The following is a 20,369-nucleotide window of genomic DNA, read 5'->3' as shown; positions in this document are numbered from 1 at the left end:
CCCGCGGGACCTTCCTCTGCACAAAGATGGCTGGCTCCTGGCTAGTGCAGCTCTGGGCAGCCCAGCTCCACCCACCTGTGGGCCTTGGAGACCCAGTGTCTCCCATGGTCAAGATCACACCCTGGTGCTCTGGGCCTGATACTCCTGGCCACACTCCCCTGTGAGGCCTTTGTAAATACAGTCTCCAACATTTTTGTTGCAAACAGAAAGGACAAAATAGAAAGATAGGTTTCTTCATCTTAGAAGCACTGTATTAGAGCAAAGGATGCAGTAGATTCTTTGCCAAACATAAATAAATATAAGTGAGGAAGGATAGGAAGGGGACAGGAGAGGAAAAGCAGACACAGGTCGCCAAGCTGACCACAGTGAATGCTGGAGGCAGGAAACACCCCCTTCCTGCCCTGCCTTCCATAACAGGCTTTCCTCTTTCCTTTCAGAAAGGGGGCACAAGAAGATACCATCCTCCGTTGCCAATCCCACAGATCAGCGTGGTCTGTGTCTCCTCACCAATAAAATGATGAGCATGTGATTCCAACTGCCGTGTGTTTTTCTGAGTGGAGGGAGGCTGTCACTTGGGGGTTCTGGGCACAGCCTCACAACAACACCTAGGACCCTTTGAATGGGTGTCCCCCACACCTTTTTTCCAGAATCACCGACCAGATAAAAAAGACATCCGTGCAGGCTAACTTAAACATGGTGTATATTCCCAAACATGTACACAAGCAAGGAATAGAGAGAGAACAAAATCATTATATTCTCATCAATGGACAGAAGCAAAGCCCAGAGGAAGAAAGGGAGGACATTTTAGAAGCAGAAGACTCCTCCACATGCCTCTCCCAACGGACCTGGTTTTCTGACGTGCAAGTGTGCTTCAAGGCCTCTTCTTCATAGAAATGCATGCAACTTTCCTCTTGGCATCTAAAAAAAAAAACCTCTCCACCATTACCAGAGAATCCACACTTTTAAATTAAATTGTGGTGTATTTCAGGAAATGATTATAAAACAGAATAATAGAATGATAGAGAATAATGAATGCTTACCATTGTACTACATGGGGATAGGCTGAAACCATCTCCTCTGAAATCAGAGAAAGGATGTCCCCACATATGCAATAATTGTGATAAAAATTCTTAGCCAGAACAGTAGGCAAGTGAGTGAAAAAGAGAGAGAACAAAAGAAAAATGAAAGTCAAGGAAATATTCAACTTATCTCAATTTGCAGATGATATAGCCCTATGAATAAAAGATTTTAGATAATCCACCTAAAAACCTTTATATCTGAATATACTTAGCAATGTGTTTATGATGGCAAAACCATCATGCAAAAGTTAGTAGATTTTCTAAACAAAAAGCAAATGTGCTGAGAAACAAGTCAGTTCTCAATAGCCTGAATAAGTAATTAGGAACCAAGTAGCAGTGCTCCAGCTGTAATCCCAGCTGCTCAGGATGTTGAGATTTGAGGACTGAGGTTCAAAACTAGATGGTGAGGCAAGTCCGGGAGACTCCTGTCTCCAAGTAACCACCAAAAAGCTGGAAGGGGATGTGGGGCTCAAGGGACAGAGATCCAGCTTTAATGAGAAGAAAGCTGGTTTAGGACCGTGGCGGTTCCAGCTCCTTGGGCCTGGGCCTGAGACTGCACTGTAGCTGCCGTAGCACCAACTGAGAGGCGCGCCTCAGCTTGCTGTTTCCCAGAACAAGGACCCAGGAGTGGCCTGAAGGAAACACCATTCCAACAGCCTGGCAAAACAAGATGTGCCAGTATGTTTTCAGGGGATCTATGCTCCAATATTGTACCACAAGAGTCAAAATGAAAATGGAATACAAGAGGAGGAAGGCAACCACCATTTGCAAGGCTCTGATGTGGGCGACGGTGCTGACATCTCTGTCTCCATAGCCATGGTGGTACATGGTTTGATGATGTTTCCACAGAGAGAAGATCAGCAGGAGAAACATCACCAGGGACACAATGTAGGGCATGGAAAGGTACACCGTGAAAGTTACTAAAAAGGCTGTAACGTTACGTGAAGTGTATTCATAAGATGTGTTCCTCTTAGATTCATCAAGAGTTGCGTTGATCAGCACAAAATTCAAGCACAAGATGACTATGGACAAAAGCAATGTTCCCGAAACGATGCTTTTCACTCTCCCCTTTAGGTAAAGAAAAATGGAATTAGGAAAACTGGCTATCTTCAGAAAATAATAGAGGCTGAGGATTGTAGCAAGCCAGATGCTAAAGTGGTTAGTGACTATCCAGATAATAAAAATAATTCCTTGTTTATATCCAGCGGTACCTCTGGCCGGGTATAGGACAAATATAAATACGCTTAGAACAACTGACCAGAGCAGACCGATTCTGGAGATGGCCAAAGCAGTGAGAATGTGGTCCACTGAAGAGATCTTCCTCCTTTTGACCCAGTCCAGGCAGTTCACCAGTGCTATGAAGCCATTTCCTACATTGCCCAGGATAAGTTCCACAATGAAAACGAATGTAAACATGCCCCTTACAACAGCCATCGTCTGACACCAGATGCCCCGATTCTCAACGTCGCTGACGTGTGCTTGAAAGACTCTATCTGCTTCTTGAACATGTATTAAAAAAAAAAAGCCTTCGTGTTCAGACCATATCAAATAGCAAGATTTGCCAGTAGCCGGTGGTGGTCAAGTTCCTCCTGCTACTGTGTGTATCCAGGCAGTTCTCTGAGCTCTGTCCAGTGAACAGCAGAGCTCCTCACACGCAGAATGTCCACTGGCTGATGGTCATGGAGGGCTGGCATGCAAATAAAGACATGTCGTTTGCATTCTTCTGTTGATTTTTCCACCTATATCTGCTTTTGAATTCAGGCTGACTGCCTGAATTCTAGACAAGGAACATTTCAAAATTCTGGAAGGTGGCGAGGGTCTAAAACTAGTCTGTGGAACTTGCAAGTACAGAAGTTTCATAGACATATCAAGATTGGGTTTGCACACAGGCCTAGGCCTGTGTTTCCCACAGTCCTTCCTAAAGCCATCCAGGGTTATCTAATACTGTGATGGAGAGCCTCATTCTTCAGGAAAAACATGGACCCTAAAGTCCACCTACGGTAGAGATAGGTGTGGGCCACCTTACTCTGAATCCACTGAAGCAACTATGGGTGTGTGTGTCTGTGTGTGTGTGTGTGTGTGTGTGTGTGTAAACCCACCACTGCTCAAAAATTCTCACCAGTGCACAGGCATGAATAAACGTTAAGCACCCTAGGATAGAAGCACAAGCACCATGTAGGAGCAGAGGATGCCTGGGCTAGGCCTAGGCCCCTTCTGAGTGTCCCAGATGGGTGCAAGTAAGAAGAAAACATGAAAAGCAGACATTCCTGGCCGCAATCTGAGCCCTGTGCAGTGGTTGCAGCTGCTGGAACTTCATGGGCTGGAACTTCAGACTTTGGGTGCCAGGGACGGCTCCTCTCCCCATTCTGACCTCCCCTGACACTCCAGAAATACACCTTGTGAAGAGCCAGACTAAAGTCATTTTGAAGTCAGGCTCCACTAGGTACTATAGCTGACCTTAGATCCACATAAATTCCAGTAAATGACTATGCTAGCCTAAGAAAAGCGGGCCCGGTGAGCAAACCCAGACCACCAGTTACTCCATCTACAGGACAAGCTTATCAGGGCCCAGCCAGTCAGGAAACTCTCTGCTTAACTCTAACTGCCTGGGAATAATTAACTCTAACTGCCCCGGACTGTCTTTAGCCCTGAGCCAATCCGATTTGTACCCACATCCTAATCTTGCTTGAACACGTGGTTGCTGTAACTTTGTGGTTTTTTGCCTTTATAAGCTGTGTGAAATTTCAGCTCAGGGCCTTCCTCCTAGCCTCCGCTACATCAGAGTGTAGGATGAGGCCCGAGCTGCAGTCCGCCCGAATAAAGCCTTGCTTTTGCATTTCAGAATGTCTGGCTCTCGGTGGTCTTCTTGGTGGTCTTTCTTGGTGGTCGTCTCGTGACTTGGGCACAACACTTGCATTCTGCATTTCCTCGCGAGGGACAGTCCTGGGATCACAGACTCGTGGGAAGCCTTGGACCACCAAGTAGAACTCAAAACTGGAAGCATGATTTCTCGTGGCAAACCCTCTATCAGAATGAATGACATTGCCCCATTTGTAAGGAAATGGAAGGACTTCCAAAAAATTATACTAAGTGAAGCCAGACCCAAAGAAACATGGACTCTGGTTTCCTGCATAGGGAATAATTAGTGAAGGTTTATGCTAGTTACAGCAGAGGATCACAGGAGCACAATACCTAGGCCCTTATGAACACATAAGATGATGCTAAGTGAAATGAACTCCACATTATGGATACAAGTGTTATATCATTGTAATTATTTTCAACATGCCATGTGAAACTGTACCTTTTGTTTGTTCCACTTGTTTTCCCTTCCTGTGGTTTTACCCCCGCTATCATTGTATCTTATCTGAATACCCTGGATACTGTTTATGCATGTATTCGAACCAGGGAAGGGAAAGGCAATATCAAAATCGAGAGACAAAGGATAAAAAGACAACCGATCCAAAAACAACACTTACAAAACCATTTGGAGTAAACGAACAGTACAACTCATGGTAGGGGGATGGGAAGAGTGGGAGACAGGAGAAAAAATGAGGGAGGTGGCAACAAGTTGAACAAGAAATGTATTCACTGCCTTATATATGAAGCCGTTACCCCTCTGTACCTCACTTGGCAATAAAGGGGAAAGAATGGTCATACCAATTTCCTAGCAGCAAGAACTATGGTGGCCATGCACAATTCAATGATGCCAGCATTACTTTCTTTCACCCAGCAGCTCACCTGCCACAGAAATCACAGGAAGTCCTGTCTCCACTTCCTATTTCCTTGACGGTAAGAGTCGAATTACTTGATTGTCTCAGCATCCAGACAAAGCATGGTCAGTGATTCACTCTGCAGACTGTCATTGCTCCAACATGGATATAAGGAGCACATGATTACCAAGGAGAGGGCAGCATGGCCATAGGGACTTGGGACTGGGGGATCTCAGACTCTGTGATCAGAGCACTGCATCTTCCAGAACTGTCTCCACCCACAGGCAGATCCCCAATGCAACAAAGTGAGATTATTCACGTCTCCTAGAGTGAATATAGCCTTCTATGTTTTCCATTTTCTGGGCACAATGCCTAGCAGAACTCTAATTACCACAATGGACCCCAAGAATCTCATCCCTCGCAAATGTCACAGCTCTAATAGCTGGTGTCTACAGGAAAGTCGAACTCTCATTTGCTAGCATGCAAATGAACACATATTCGCTTTCATGCTTTTGCTGTTTAATTTGCCCTATCAAATCTGCATGATTTGAATCTATCAAATTCAAATGCCAGCCTGTAAGATTCAACACCTAATGTACAAGCTGTGCAGAAATGCCCAATTTGACCTTGCTTATCTGTGGTGGATCTGACTGCCTCGTTACTGCTTACAGAATGCAATTGCATGGCCCGGCATCTTCCAAACATTTCTTCTCAGAATATTTTCTATTTTCTTAGAGGTTTCCACAAAACTGACCCTGCTAAAATAAGTGCAGATCACTCGTGCTTGCGCGTATCTTTACTGTGCATAAGACACAAACACTGACAACACCGGCATGACCAGCCCACAAATACAGACTACTTCTTCATGCTAATGTTATGTACGGACTGGGAATTCTTCATGAGGAAACTAGCAATACCCACCACGACGCTGGATTACAACACCCTTGTGGTTCTGAGGAAAGCCTAAATAACCTGGTCAGGTAGCTCTTCCATTTGAAGCAATGGAATTTGGGCATTTTAACTCTGTTATGTATCATTTCTTACCTGACATTTCAGCACGTTTTTAGATTTGAAATGACTTGACGTGAACATAATTTAGGGTTTCCCTCCATGTAGGTTTCTTTTATATTATAGGCTATTCTCAAATCACATCGAAGTTAATGACTGCCCACTAAAATCATGTTACAATAAAAAACGTACTGCATGTTAAGTCATTTTGTGAGTGACTATTAATGAACACATTCCAGGAAAGTTGTAATGGGATTGAACAAGGCTAACCCCAAGCATTTCATCTGTAAATTCTCACAATTACACGGAACGTAGGAATATGGAGGAAACACACATGGATAAGGTAAACAGATTGCTTAGGAAGTGATCACTGTCTAGATGACTCAAACATATCCCCAAGTCATCTCAGTGGTCCTGGGGTACCTGGGTCTCTGGCCCTGAACCCAAGCCACTGAAGTATGTCCAAGAAGGCCCAGTTCAGTTTGCTGTTCCCCAAGATTAAGACATAGCAATGGAATGAAGGAAAGGCAATTACAGCCACCTCAGACAGCCAAATGGTATGATCCGTTTCCAGAAATTTATGGCTCCAAATCCGTAGGATGAGACAGACGAAAAAAATGCTATACAGAAAATGGAAGGCAATCACTGTGTCCAAGACCCTCACGTGGGCGGTGGTGCTGGCATCTCGGAGACCCTGGCCACAGTACTGCATCTTCTTACATTGTGTCCACAGAGAGAAGATAAGCAGGACAAAGCCTATTAAGGATATGGCGACTATTAGGAAATGGGCAAAGGAGCTAAAGAGAGACTTCACAAGAGAAGATATAAAAATGGCAAAGAAACACATGAGGAAATGCTCAACATCCCTGGTGGTAAAGGAAATGCAAATAAAAACAACCCTGAGATACCACCTCACCCCAGTTAGAATGGCCTATACTCTGAACTCAGGCAACAACAAATGCTGGAGGGGGTGCGGGGAAAGAGGAACCCTTCTCTATTGTTGGTGGGAGTGCAAATTACTACAACCACTTTGGAGAACAGTATGGAGATTTCTCATAAAGCTCAATATAGACTTACCCTATGACCCGGCCATACCTCTCCTAGGCATCTATCCTAAACAGCAAACCCCAAGATATCAAAAAGACATTTGTACTTCCATGTTTATCGCGGCACAATTCACAATAGCCAAAATATGGAAACAACCCAGATGCCGCTCCACAGACGAATAGATCAAAAAAAATATGGTACTTATACACAATGGAATACTACATAGCGATTAGGAATGGTGAAATATTGTTATTCGCAGGGAAATGGTCAGAACTCAAACAAATAATGTTGAGCGAGACAAGCCTAGAACACAGAAAACAAAGGGGCATGATCTCCCTGATATATGACTATTAACAAAGGGAGACGGAGAGACAGTAAAGACCAAGTCTGTGAATACTGTATATGTTCTTGATACACTGTATATTGTATATATGTCTACCTGACCTAGAGAAGGGATAGAAAAACAGGACGTAAGATATCACAAGAAATGTACACAATTCCTTACTATGTAACTGTACCCTTTTTGCACACCTTGTAAAAAAAAATTTGTGTTCAATTAATAAACAAATAAAAATAAAAAAGACCTCAACAACAAAAAATAAAATAAAATAAAAATGTATTTCACAAAATTAAAAAAAAGGATATGGCAAATGTTATGCAAAGGAAAAGACTGATGGAGATAAAAACATTTGTGGAAACCAGTACTGAAGGCTTTGACCTGGAAAAGGAACATGTGTTTCCTTTGGACTCAACAATCCAACGGTTGATAGCTGTGTTCACCAGAAAACCATTGATGCACAAGATGACGAGAGAGCCCAGAATCATCAAGGAAATCACTCTTCGAACTCTCCACTTTAGAAAGGAAAAAGGAGTTGGAGAAGTTGGCTATCTTGAGAACTAAAAGGTGCTGAGGCTCTTGGCAAGCCAACTGCTGAAATGATTGGTCACAACCCACGTTAAAAGGATTGTCCTTGATATTTTGTCCATGTTCCACAACCCCGGCTTCAGTGTTCCTATCAGCAAACCTGTGAATGTTGTAGAAAGCATCCCGACTCTACAGATTCCCAGGGTAGGGAGAATGAGATCAGTGAAAGAGATCTTTCTCCTCCTGACGCAATCCACACCATTCACCAAGGCTAGGAATCCATTTCCTAAATTTCCCACAAGGAACACCAGACCTAAGATGATCAGGAAGATTCCCTAACGGCCGCAACCATTGTCACCTTCTAAAGCCTCTGCTGGATAATGCAACGCCAAAGTCCCCAAAAGCCCAAACACAATGACATGTGGGACTCGTCTCCTTAGGTGAAGGAAAGTCAAGTTGGAAAAGTTAGCTATCTTGAGAAAATAAAATATGATGAGTACAGTAGCCATCCAGCTGCTAAATAGTTGGCTATTGCCCAACCAATGCCAAACACCAGTCTGGTCTTTCCCCTGCAATATGGGACCGAACATTGCAACAGACTCATATACCATGATGACTCAAAGCAAACCAATCTGGGAGACAGCAAGAGCAGTGAGAATGGCATCCGCAGAGGAGATCCTTCGTCTCTGGACCCACTCAAGGAAGTTCCCCAGAGCTATGAAGGCATCCACAGCATTCCCAAGAACATATTCTGCCACTACTATCCTGAATGTAATGTGTAGGAAAGTTATCATGGCTGGGAAAACAGGAAAAAAGTGAGGCCCAGTATCACTGGCTGTGGTTTCCCCTGGGTTGACTCAGAGCTTTACATGTCTTGGACTGACAAGTGTGCAATGAAGTTCTCAACTGTTAACTTCTGTGACAAACTCCATGTATTGCCCTGTGGGAGTGAATGAGCTCAACTCTGTCTTCCTGGAAAACAGCCTTCCAAAAGCAGCTCAGAACAATTCTTACTTAAGCACCCTGTCCACCAACTAATGTGCTTCATAGCCATGGCTAAACTGAATGCTGCATTCTCGTTTTCTAGCATGCAAATTAAGGTATATTCTGTTTCATAGTTTGCAATTTACCTGTATTTAACTTCTCTCTGATTTGTGTTCATCCATGTTAGTAACTTGGAATTAATAATTCAGTGCTCAACACATTTTGTAAACCATTTAATGACGCTGTGGGTTCCATTCATGCCTGCCAACCACATCCACCATTATTTTTTTTTAATGTGGGACAGCCATGAAGAATGGATACAGATCAAAGCAGGTTTTAGTGTGTGGAAACCTGCATTCTGTCGGCATATTTAAGTTTCATATACACACTACTGAGAGGTGCTTCACCACCCCCACAACCCCCAGGTGCTGAGAACCTGAACAGAGACTTCATGACGCAATGTCAGCCCTTCCATTACAAACCACCAGAATTCACTCTCAGCTCCTCCTTCACCTAGGCGTGGGTTGTGTCTGGTGAGTTCACAGGTGAAATTTTTCTTACATAAGACGACATTTTCTCTCATGCATCTAATCTGAGAAGGTCATGAAAAGGGCTCAGACAAAGGCACTCCTGACATGATGACCAAGCACTTCAAGTTATGTTCCTGAGTCTGCCAACACTGACGAGCAAATCTGCTCTGAACCCTGACCCCTGTTTTTCCTCTGGAACGTTCCTATCCTGATAGATGTTCTAGCGCACACTCCTCCGCCAGAACCTCTCATCACCAAATTCTTTCCCACTTCACACCTGCCAAAATCAGAGACCCTCGTGTCAGCCAGAGGGACCTGCCACAACAGAGCAGCCACGTGTAGTATCTGCCACAAAATCTGTAAGTCCAGGAGGAAGGTCTCTACTTTCCATAGAGCCAATGCACCCACTTCCAAATATGTCCACCATTGTGCCATCCTGGTGGTAGCACCAGAATCACACCATCTGACAGTGTACCTTCCTCAGACCAGACAAGAGTAGTACATGGCAGCCCAAATGTCCACACCAGAAACATGGATGCTAGGATTTCCAGTCTCACGGCCTTCCTTGTCTCACCTCCAACCAAACCAGCCTCCCAACTAACACCAGAGCTGCACTAAAATGAACCACGAAACCAGACTGGCACGGTGGGGAAATGCTAAGTCACAGGTGTTCCCAGATCATCGAGGGAGGAGCAGATAGAACAGACAAAGTGGAGGGAGGCCTGCTGCAAACACAGCCCCTCACCACAAAGATTCTACATCCAACCTGGACCAGAAAGGATCACACCATGGCTGGTCGCAAAATGGGAAGACATGCCCTTGAGCTACCGAGTCCCCGGGGAAGACTGTGTGTGGTCAATTCTGCTGGGATAGTGTAAAGAATAAAACCTGTTTCCTCAACAGCAATGCATCAGTGATTAGAAGCCCACCACAGACTCTCAGGCAGTTTTCCCCATTGCATTTTAACCCATTGCAGAAAGACCCTAGCACAAAGAAAACACTCCCCCCCCCAATAAAAAGTTCTTTCAAAACTTTGCACCAATAACACACCACACCCGGTAGAAAGAACATTGGCAACCTCCTCCCAGCCCATCCTTCCAGGCTCCAATCCAGAATAAGAGTCAGGGATGCGAGGCCTCCGCTCTGTCAGGCGTGAGGTCACAGGCCAAGCTCAAAACTCCATTCTTCTGTTCCTCCTTATAAAGCCAGCAGCCCCGCTTCCCAGCGCAAACTCCAGAGCAACTCCAGAGCCTCCTCCACGATGCAGTTGGTTCTGCTCACCGCGGCCCTGCTGGCCCTGAGCTCTGCTCAGAGATACGGTCAAGGTCAAGGTAGGGGAAACAGGTGCTGGGGCTGGGACTCTAGCATGCAGGGAGGGAGCTTACAGGAGAGAGGGAGATGAGAGAAAGAGACAGGACTGTTGCATTTGCGGGAGAATGGCAACCGCTGACTCCATATAGCAAGTGGAAGACATACCTGTCTAAAATGCAACCTGGGCCCAGTTGGACACATTGAGTAAGGAAATGGCAAGGCAAGGATGCCATTGGTAGAAAGATCCCATATGGCGCAGTCATGGAGGAAGCAGACCTCTCTAGTTTTATTACACAGTGGATGGAGGACAGGAGGGTCCGGGGAAAGTGAGTCAGGTGCTTCGAATCCCCTCTGTCTTTGGTCCCCTTGGTCTGTGGAGAAGGCTGCAGGGCAGGGGTGGCAGGCGGGGGGTCACCGGGGCGAGGTGGGGAGGGGTCCACAGGGCAGCCGGGGAGAGGTGGGGGACAGGTCAGGCCATGGGGAGAGTGGAGGAGATGAGCTTTCCATCCCTGAGCGCTTGGGTTCTTGCTGTACAAACACAGGATTTGGAAACCCAGGACTGGGCTCTGTGTTTCCTGGAGGATTCCCAGCATCCAGTGAGGGCAATCCTCAGCAGAGGCCCCAACTGCAAGGACCCCCACAGCAAGGACCCCCACAACAGCAACAAGGACCCCAACAACAAGGACCCCCACAACAGCAACAAGGACCCCAACTGCAAGGTCCCCCACAACAGCAACAAGGACCCCCTCAGCAAGGACCCCCACAACAAGGACCCCAACAACAGAGACCCCCACATCAGGGACCCCAGCAACAGAGACCACCACAGCAGGGACCCCCACAGCAGGGAGGCCAGCAGCAGGGACCCCAACAACAGAGACCACCACAGCAAGGTCCCCCACTGCAGGGACCCCCACAGCAGGGAGGCCAGCAAGGACCACTAGAACAAGGAGCCCAGCAGCAGAGACCCCCACAGCAAGGACCCCAACAACAGAGACCACCACAGCAGGGACCCCCACAGCAAGGACCCCCACAGCAGGGACCCCCACATAAGGGACCCCAACAACAGAGACCACCACAGCAGGGACCCCCACAGCAGGGACCCCAACAACAGAGACCACCACAGCAGGGACCCCCACAGCAGGGAGGCCAGCAAGGACCCCCACAACAAGGAGGCCAGCAGCAGAGACCTCCACAGCAAGGACCACAACAACAGAGACCACCACAGCAGGGACCCCAACAGCAGGGACCCCCACAGCAAGCACCACCACAGCAGGGAGGCCAGCAAGGACCCCAACAACAGAGACCACCACAGCAGGGACCCCCACAGCAAGGAGGCCAGCAGCAGAGACCCCCACAGCAACGACCCCAACAACAAGGACCCCCACAAGGCCAACTTCCTCAGTAACCCGCAAGTCAATATCAGGTATGATAAAGTTTTCTCTGGTGGAAAATCTCTAATGCCTGTACTTTTGGAAAGTATCCCTATGAATTCAATTTAAACATGGTGAATTTATATAGTCTTGCCTCCCATTACGTTTATGACTATTGAGATACTAGGGCCAGAAAGATCATTTCTTTAAAAAAAAAAAAAAAAGAGGTAATACTCCAAGAAAATTGTGATTTGAAGGCTGGGAATGTGGCTTAGCGGTAGAGTGCTCTCCTCCCATACATGAAGCCCTGGGTTTGATTCCTCCGCACCATATTTGGGAAGAGCCAAGAGTGGCGCTGTGGCTCAAGTGGTAGAGTGCTAGCCTTGAGCAAAAAGAAGTTCAGGGATAGTGCCTCGGCCCTGAGTTCAAGCCCCAGGATGGGCAAAAGAAAAGAGAAGAAAATTGAGATTTTGTATAACACTGGCCCACAGGTCCTTCCTCTGCACAAAGATGGCTGGCTCCTGGCTAGTGCAGCTCTGGGCAGCCCAGCTCTGCCCACTTGTGGGCCTTGGAGACCCAGTGTCTCCCATGGTCAAGATCTCACCCTGGTGCTCTGGGCCTGATTCTCCTGGCCACACTCCCTTGTGAGGCCTTTGTAAATACAGTCTCCAACATTTTGGGTTGCAAACAGAAAGGACAAAATAGAAAGATAGGTTTCTTCATCTTAGAAGCAATGTTTTAGAGCAAAGGATGCAGTAGATTCTTTGCCAAACATAAATAAATATAAGTGAGGAAGGACAGGGAGGGGACAGGAGAGGAAAAGAGGACACAGGTCGCCAAGCTGACCACAGTGAATGCTGGAGGCAGGAAACACCCCCTTCCTGCCCTGCCTTCCATAACAGGCTTTCCTCTTTCCTTTCAGAAAGGGGGCTCAAGAAGATACCATCCTCCATTGCCAGTCCCCCAGATCAGCATAGTCTGTGTCTCCTCACCAATAAAATGATGAGCATGCGATACCGACTGTCATGTATTTTTCTGAGTGGAGGGAGGCTGTCACTTGGAGGTTCTTAACACAGTTTCACAGCAACACCTAGGACCCCTTTGAATGGGTGTTCCCCTTACCCTTTATTCCAGAATCACCTCCCAGATAAAAAAGACATCAGTGCATGCTAACTTAAACATGGTGTACATTCCCGTACATGTACAGAATCAAGGAATAGAGAGAGAACAAAATCATTATATTCTCATCAATGGAAAGAAGCAAAGCCCAGAGTAAGAAAGGGAGGTTATTTTAGAAGCAGATGATTCCTCCACATGCCTCTGACAACGGACCTGGTTTTCTGAGGTGGAAGTGTGCTTTAAGGCCTCTTCTTCGTAGAAATGCTATGCAACTTTCCTCTTGGCATCTAAAAAGAAAATAAGAAACAACTCTCTCCACCATTACTAGAGAATCCACATATTTAAATTAAATTCTGGTGTATTTCAGGAAATAAATGATTATAAAACAGAATAATAGAATGATAGAGAATAATGAATGCTTACCATTGTACTACATGGGGATAGGCTGAGACCATCTCCTCTGAAATAAGAAAAAGGGTGTCCCCTCTTATGCAATAATTGTGATAAAATTCTTAGCCAGAACAGTAGGCAAGTGAGTGAAAAAGAGAGACAACAAAAGAAAAATGAAAGTCAAGGAAATATTCAACTTACCTCAATTTGCATATGATATAACCCTATACATAGAAGACTGTAGATAATCCACCTAGAAACATTTATATCTGAATATTCTTAGCAATGTGTTTATGATGGCAAAACCATCATGCAAAAGTCAGTAGATTTTCTAAACAAAAAGCAAGTGTGAGGGAGGAGGGAACAAACAGTACAAGAAATGTATCCAATGCCTAATGTATGAAACTGTAACTTCTCTGTACATCAGTCTGACAATAAAAATTAAACAAAAAAAAAAGCAAGTGTGCTGAGAAACAAGTCAGTTCTCAATCTCCTGAATACGTAATTAGGAGCCAAGTAGCAGTGCTCCAGCTGTAATCCCAGCTACTCAGAAGGCTGAGATTTGAGGACTGAAGTTCAAAACAAGATGGGCAGGCAAGTCCATGAGACTCCTGTCTCCAAGTAACCACCAAAAGCTGGAAGGGGATGTATGGCTCAAGGAGCAGAGCTCCACATTTAGTGAGCGGAAAGCTGGTATGGTTTAGAAAACCTGTTATGGATTAGGGCTGTGGCGATTCCAAGTTCTTAGGCGTGAGCCTGAGCCTGCACAGTAACTGCTGTAGCACTGACTGAGAGGCACGCCTCAGCTTACTGTTTCCCAGAACCAGGACCCAGGAGTGGCCTGAAGGAAACACCATTCCAACAGCATGGAAAAATAAGATGCTTGAGTGTGTTTTCATGGGCTCCACACTCCAAAACTGTACCACAAGAGTCAAAATGAAAATGGAATACAAGAGGAGGAAGGCAACCACCATTTGCAAGGCTCTGATGTGGGCAATGGTGCTGGCATCTCTGTCTCCGTGGCCATGGTGGTACATGGTTTGATGATGTTTCCACAGAGAGAAGATCAGCAGGAGAAACGTCACCAGGGACACAGTGTAGGGCATAGAAAGGTACACCGTGAAAGTTACTAAATAGCCTGTAAAGTTATGTGAAGTGTATCCATACGATGCGTTTCTCTTAGATTCATCAAGAGTTGCGTTGATCACCACAAAATTCAAGCACAAGATGACTATGGACAAAAGCAATGTCCCCAAAATGATGCTTTTTACTCTCCCCTTTAGGTAAAGAAAAATGGAATTAGGAAAACTGGCTATCTTCAGAAAATAATAGAGGCTGAGGATTGTAGCAAGCCAGATGCTAAAGTGGTTAGTGACTATCCAGAAAAAAAAAGTAATTCCTTGTTTATATACAGTGGTACCACTGGCCGGGTATAGCACAAATATAAATAAATTTAGAACTACTGACCAGAGCAGACCGATTCTGGAGATGGCCAAAGCAGTGAGAATGTGGTCCACTGAAGAGATCTTCCGCCTTTTGACCCAGTCCAGGCAGTTCACCAGTGCTATGAAGCCATTTGCTACATTGCCCAGGATGAGTTCCACAATGAAAACGAATGTAAACATGCCCTGTACAACAGCCATCGTCTGAAACCAGATGCCCCGATTCTCATGTCACAGACGTGTGCGTGAAAGACTCTATCTGCTTCTTGAACATGTATTTTTTTTAAATCCTTCGTGTTCAGACAATATCAAATAGCAAGATTTTCCAGTAGCCTTGGTGGTCGCGTTCCTCCTGCTACTGTGTGTATCCAGGCAGTTCTCTGAGCTCTGTCCAGTGAACAGCAGAGCTCCTCACACGCAGAATGTCCACTGGCTGATGGTCATGGAGGGCTGGCATGCAAATAAAGACATGTCGTTTGCATTCTTCTGTTGATTTTTCCACCTATATCTGCTTTTGAATTCTGGCTGGCTGCCTGAATTCTACACAAGGAACATTTCAAAATTCTGGAAGGTGGCAAGGGTCTAAAACTAGTCTGTGGAACTTGCAAGCACAGAAGGTTCGTAGACAACTCAAGATTGGGCTTGCACACAGGCCTGGCCCTGTGCTTCCCACAGTCCTTCCTAAAGCCATCCAGATTTATCTAATACTGTGATGGAGAGCCTTATTCCTCAGAAAATCATGGACCCAAAACTCCAGCTATGGTAGAGACAGGTGTGGGCCACCTTACTCTGAAGCCACTGAAGCAACTCTGGATGGGTGTGTGTGTGTGTGTGTGTGTGTGTGTGTGTGTTGCTCAAAAATTCTCACCAGTGCACAGGTGTGAATAAATGCAAAAGAAACCCCATAGGATGGAAGCACAAGCACCATGTAGAAGCAGAGGATCCCTAGGCCTAGCCACTTATGAGTGTTCCAGATGGGACACTCAGTGAGAAGAAAACATGAAAAGCAGACATTCCTGGCTAGAATCAGAGCCCTGTGCAGTGGTTGCAGCTGCTGGAACTTCTTGGGCTGGAACTTCAGGCTTTGGGTGCCAGGGACGGCTCTTCTCCCCATTCTGACCTCCCCTGACATTCCAGAACTACACCTTGTGAAGAGCCAGACTAAAGCCATTTTGAAGTCAGGCTCCACTAGGTACTATAGCTGACCTTAGATCCACATAAATTCCAGTAAATGACTATGCTAGCCTAAGATAATCGGGCCCTGTGAGCAAACCCAGACCACCAGTTACTCCATCTACAGGACAAGCTTATCAGGGCCCAGCCAGTCAGGAAACTCTCTGCTTAACTCTAACCACCTGGGAATACTTAACTCTAACTGCCCCGGAATGTCTCTAGCCCTGAGCCAATCTGATTTGTACCTGTATCCTATACTTGCTTGAACACCTGGTTGTGGTAACTTTGTGGGTTTTTTGCCTTTATAAGCTGTGTGAAATTTCAGCACAGGGACTTCCTCCTAGCCTCCGCTGCATCAGAGTGTAAGATGAGGCCCGAGCTGCAGCCCACCCGAATAAAGCCTTGCTTTTGCATTTCGGAATATCTGGCTCTCGGTGGTCGTTCTTGGTGGTCATCTCGAGACTTGGGCATAACACTTGCATTCTGCATTTCCTCGCGAGAGACAGTCCTAGGATCACAAACTTGTGTGAAACCTTGGACCATCGAGTAGAACTCAAAATTGGAAGCATGATTTCTCATGGCAAACCCTCTATCAGAATGAATGACATTGCCCCATTTGTAAGGAAATGGAAGGGCTTCCAAAAAATTATACTAAGTGAAGTGAGCCAGACCCAAAGAAACACAGATACTGGTTTCCAACATAGGGAATAATTAGTAAAGGTTTAGGCTAGTCACAGCAGAGGATCACAGGAGCCCAATAGCTAGGCACTTATGAACACATAAAATAATGCTAAGTGAAATGAACTCCACATTGTGGATACAAGTGTTATATCATTTTTGTAATTATTTTCAACATGTCATGTGAAACTGTACCTTTTTTTTGTTCCTCTTGTTTTCCCTTCCTCTGGTTTTACCCCCGCTATCATTGTATCTCATCTGAATACCCTGGATACTGTATATGCATGTATTCGAAATAGGGAAAGGAAAGGGAATATCAAAATCGAGAGACAAAGGATAAAAAAGACAAACGATTCCAAAATCAACACTTACAAAACCATTTGGTGTAAACCAATGGTACAACTCATGGTAGGGGGATGGGGAGAAGGGGTGGCAGGAGGAAAAATGAGGGAAGTGGCAACAAGTTGAACAAGAAATGTATTCACTGCCGTATATATGAAACCATAACCCCTCTGTACCTCACTTGGCAATAAAGGGGAAAGAATGGTCATACCAATTTCCTAGCAGCAAGAACTATGTTGGCCATGCAGAATTCAATGATGCCAGCATTACTTTCTTTCACCCAGCATCTCACCTGCCTCAGAAATCACAGGAAGTACTGTTTCCACTTCCTATTTCCTTGACGGTAAGAGTCAAATCACTTGATTGTTTCAGCAGCCAGACAAAGCAAGGGCAATGATTCACTCTGCAGATTGTCATTGCTCCAACATGGATATAAGGAGGACATGATTACCAAGGAGAGGGCAGCATGGCCGTGGGGACTTGGGACTGGGGGGGGGGGGTGTCTCAGACTCTGTGATCAGAGCACTGCATCTTCCAGAACTGTCTCCACCCACAGGCAGATCCCCAATGCAACAAAGTGAGATTATTCACGTCTCCTAGAGTGAATATAGCCTTCTATGTTTTCCATTTTCTGGGTACAATGCCTAGCAGAACTTTAAATTACCACAATGGACCACAAGAATCTCATCCCTCGCAAAGGTCACAGCTCTAATAGCTGGTGTCTACGGGAAAGTCGAACTCTCATTTGCTAGCATGCAAATGCACACATATTCACTTTCATGCTTTTGGTGTTTAGTTTGTCCCATCGAATCTGCATAATTTGAATCTATCAAATTCAAATGCCAGCCTGTAAGATTCAACACCTAATGTACAAGCTGTGCAGAAATGCACAACTTCACCTTGCTTATCTGTGGTGGATCTGACTGCCTCGTTACTGCTTACAGAATGCAAATGGGGGCCCGGCATTTTCCAAACATTTCTTCTCAGAATATTTTCTATTTTCTTGGAGGGTTCCACAAAACTGACCCTGCTAAGATAAGTGCAGATCACTTGTGCTTACACATATCTTTTACTGTGCAGAAGACACAAACACTGACACACATATATGCATCAACACCAACATGACCAGCCCACAAATACAGACTACTTCTTTGTGCTACTGTTATGTATGGACTGGGAATTCTTCATGAGGAAACTAGCAATACCCAGCACGACGCTAGATTACAAAACCTTGTGGTTCTGAGGAAAGCCTAAAAAACCTGGGCTGGCAGCTCTTCCATTTGAAGCAATGGAATTGGGGCATTGAACTCTGTTATGCATCATTTCTTACCTGACATTTCAGCACGATTTTAGACTTGAAATGACTTGACGTGATCATATTTTAGGGTTTCCCCTCATGCGAGTTTCTTTTATTTTATAGGCTAATTATTCTCAAATCACATCGAAGTTAATGACTGCCCACTAAAATCAGGTTACAATAAAAACTTACTGCATGTTAAGTCATTTTGTGAGTGACTATTAATGAATACATTCCAGGAAAGTTGTAATGGGATTGAACAGGGCTAACCCCAAGCCTTTCATCTGTAAATTCTCAGAATTACACGGAACATAGGAATCTGGAGGAAGCACACATGGATTAGGTACACAGATTTCTTAGGAAGTGATCGCTGTCTAGATGACTCAAACATATCCCCAAGTCATCTCAGTGGTCCTGGGGTACCTGGGTCTCTGGCCCTGAACCCAAGCCACTGAAGTATGTCCAAGAAGGCCTAGTTCAGCTTGCTCTTCCCCAAGATTAAGACATAAGAATGGAATGAAGGAAAGGCAATGACAGCCACTTTAGATGGCCAAATGTTATGATCCGTTTCCAGAAATTTATGGTTCCAAATCAGTATGATGAGACAGAAGAAAAAAATGCTATACAGAAAGAGGAAGGCAATCACTGTGTGCAAGGCTCTCACATGGGCCTTGGTGCTGGCATCTCGAAGACCCCGGCCACAGTCCTGCATCTTCTTATAGTGTGTCCACAGAGAGAAGATTAGCAGAACGAAGGCTATTAAGGACATGGCAAATGGTATAAAAAGGAAAAGGCTGATGCAGATAAAAACATGTGAGGAAACCAGTACTGAAGTCTCTGAACTGGAAAGAGAAGACGCGTTTCTTTGGACGCAACAATCCAAGCGCTGATAGCTGTGTTCACCAGAAAACCATTGATGCACAAGATGACGAGAGAGCCCAGAATCATCAAGGAAATCACTCTTCAAACTCTCCACTTTAGATAAAGGAAAAAGGAGTTGGAGACGTTGTCTATCTTGAAAAAAAAAAAAGGTGCTGAGGCTCTTTGCAAGCCAGATGCTGAAAGGATCAGTCACAACCCACGTTAAAAGGTTTGTCCTTGATATTTTCTCCATGTTCCACAACCACGGCTTTGGTGTTCCTATCAGCAAACCTGTGAATGTTGTAGAAAGCATCCCAATTCTACAGATTTCCAGGGTAGGGAGAATGAGATCAGTGAAAGAGATCTTTCTCCTCCTGACCCAATCCACACCATTCACCAAGGCTAGGAATCCATTTCCTAAATTTCCCCCAAGGAACACCAGACCTAAGATGATCAGGAACATTCCCTGTACGGCCGCAACCATTGTCACCTTCTAAAGCCTCTTCTGGGTATTGAAACGCCAAAGTCCCCAAAAGGCCAAACACAATGACACGCGGGACTCGTCTCCTTAGGTGAAGGAAAGTCAAGTTGGAAAAGTTAGCTATCTTGAGAAAATAAAATATGATGAGTACAGTAGCCATCCAGCTGCTAAATGGTTGGCTATTGCCCAAGCAATGCCAAACACCAGTCTGGTCTTTCCCCTGCATACTATGGGACAGAACATTACAACAGACTCATATATCATGATGACTCAGAGCAAGCCAATCTGGGAGACAGCCAGAGCAGTGAGAATTGCATCAACAGAGGAGATCCTTCATCTCTGGACCCACTCAAGGAAGTTCCCCAGAGCTATGAAGGCATCCACAGCATTCCCAAGAACATATTCTGCCACTGCTATCCTGAATGTAATGTGTAAGAAAGTTAGCATGGCTGGGCAAACAGGAAAAAAGTGAGGCCCAGTATCACAGGCTGTGGTTTCCCCTGGGTTGACTCAGAGCTTTACATGTCTTGGACTGACAAGTGTGCAATGAAGTTCTCACCTGTTAACTTCTGTGACAAAACTCCATGCATCGCCCTGTGGGAGTGAATGAGCTCAACTCTGTCTCCTGGAAAACAGCCTTCCAAAAGCAGCTCAGATCAATTCTTACTTAAGCACCCTGCCC

General features: G+C 45.3%; 2 protein-coding genes and 1 pseudogene across 2 annotated transcripts; all 3 read right to left on the bottom strand.

The window, feature by feature from the left end:
- Nucleotides 1-1,589: 1,589 nt before the first annotated feature.
- LOC125342751 (taste receptor type 2 member 125-like) lies at nt 1,590-2,513 on the bottom strand. The gene has a single exon (XM_048335061.1). The coding sequence runs from the start codon at nt 2,511-2,513 to the stop codon at nt 1,590-1,592; it is 924 nt and encodes a 307-aa protein (XP_048191018.1).
- A 3,684-nt stretch (nt 2,514-6,197) lies between these two features.
- Nucleotides 6,198-9,650, bottom strand: LOC125342750 (taste receptor type 2 member 14-like). Its single transcript, XM_048335060.1, has 4 exons — nt 9,632-9,650; nt 7,898-8,022; nt 7,606-7,729; nt 6,198-6,571 (listed from the first exon to the last, which is right to left on the bottom strand). The coding sequence occupies exons 1-4, from the start codon at nt 9,648-9,650 to the stop codon at nt 6,198-6,200; spliced, it is 642 nt and encodes a 213-aa protein (XP_048191017.1).
- A 9,167-nt stretch (nt 9,651-18,817) lies between these two features.
- On the bottom strand, nt 18,818-20,134 carry LOC125342749 (annotated as a pseudogene).
- Nucleotides 20,135-20,369: the final 235 nt, after the last annotated feature.

Source organism: Perognathus longimembris, chromosome 27 (genome assembly GCF_023159225.1).
Source record: "Perognathus longimembris pacificus isolate PPM17 chromosome 27, ASM2315922v1, whole genome shotgun sequence".
Lineage (NCBI taxonomy): Eukaryota > Metazoa > Chordata > Mammalia > Rodentia > Heteromyidae > Perognathus > Perognathus longimembris.
Note: the sequence above shows the minus strand (reverse complement) of the source record. Positions and strands in the feature narration are given on the sequence as shown.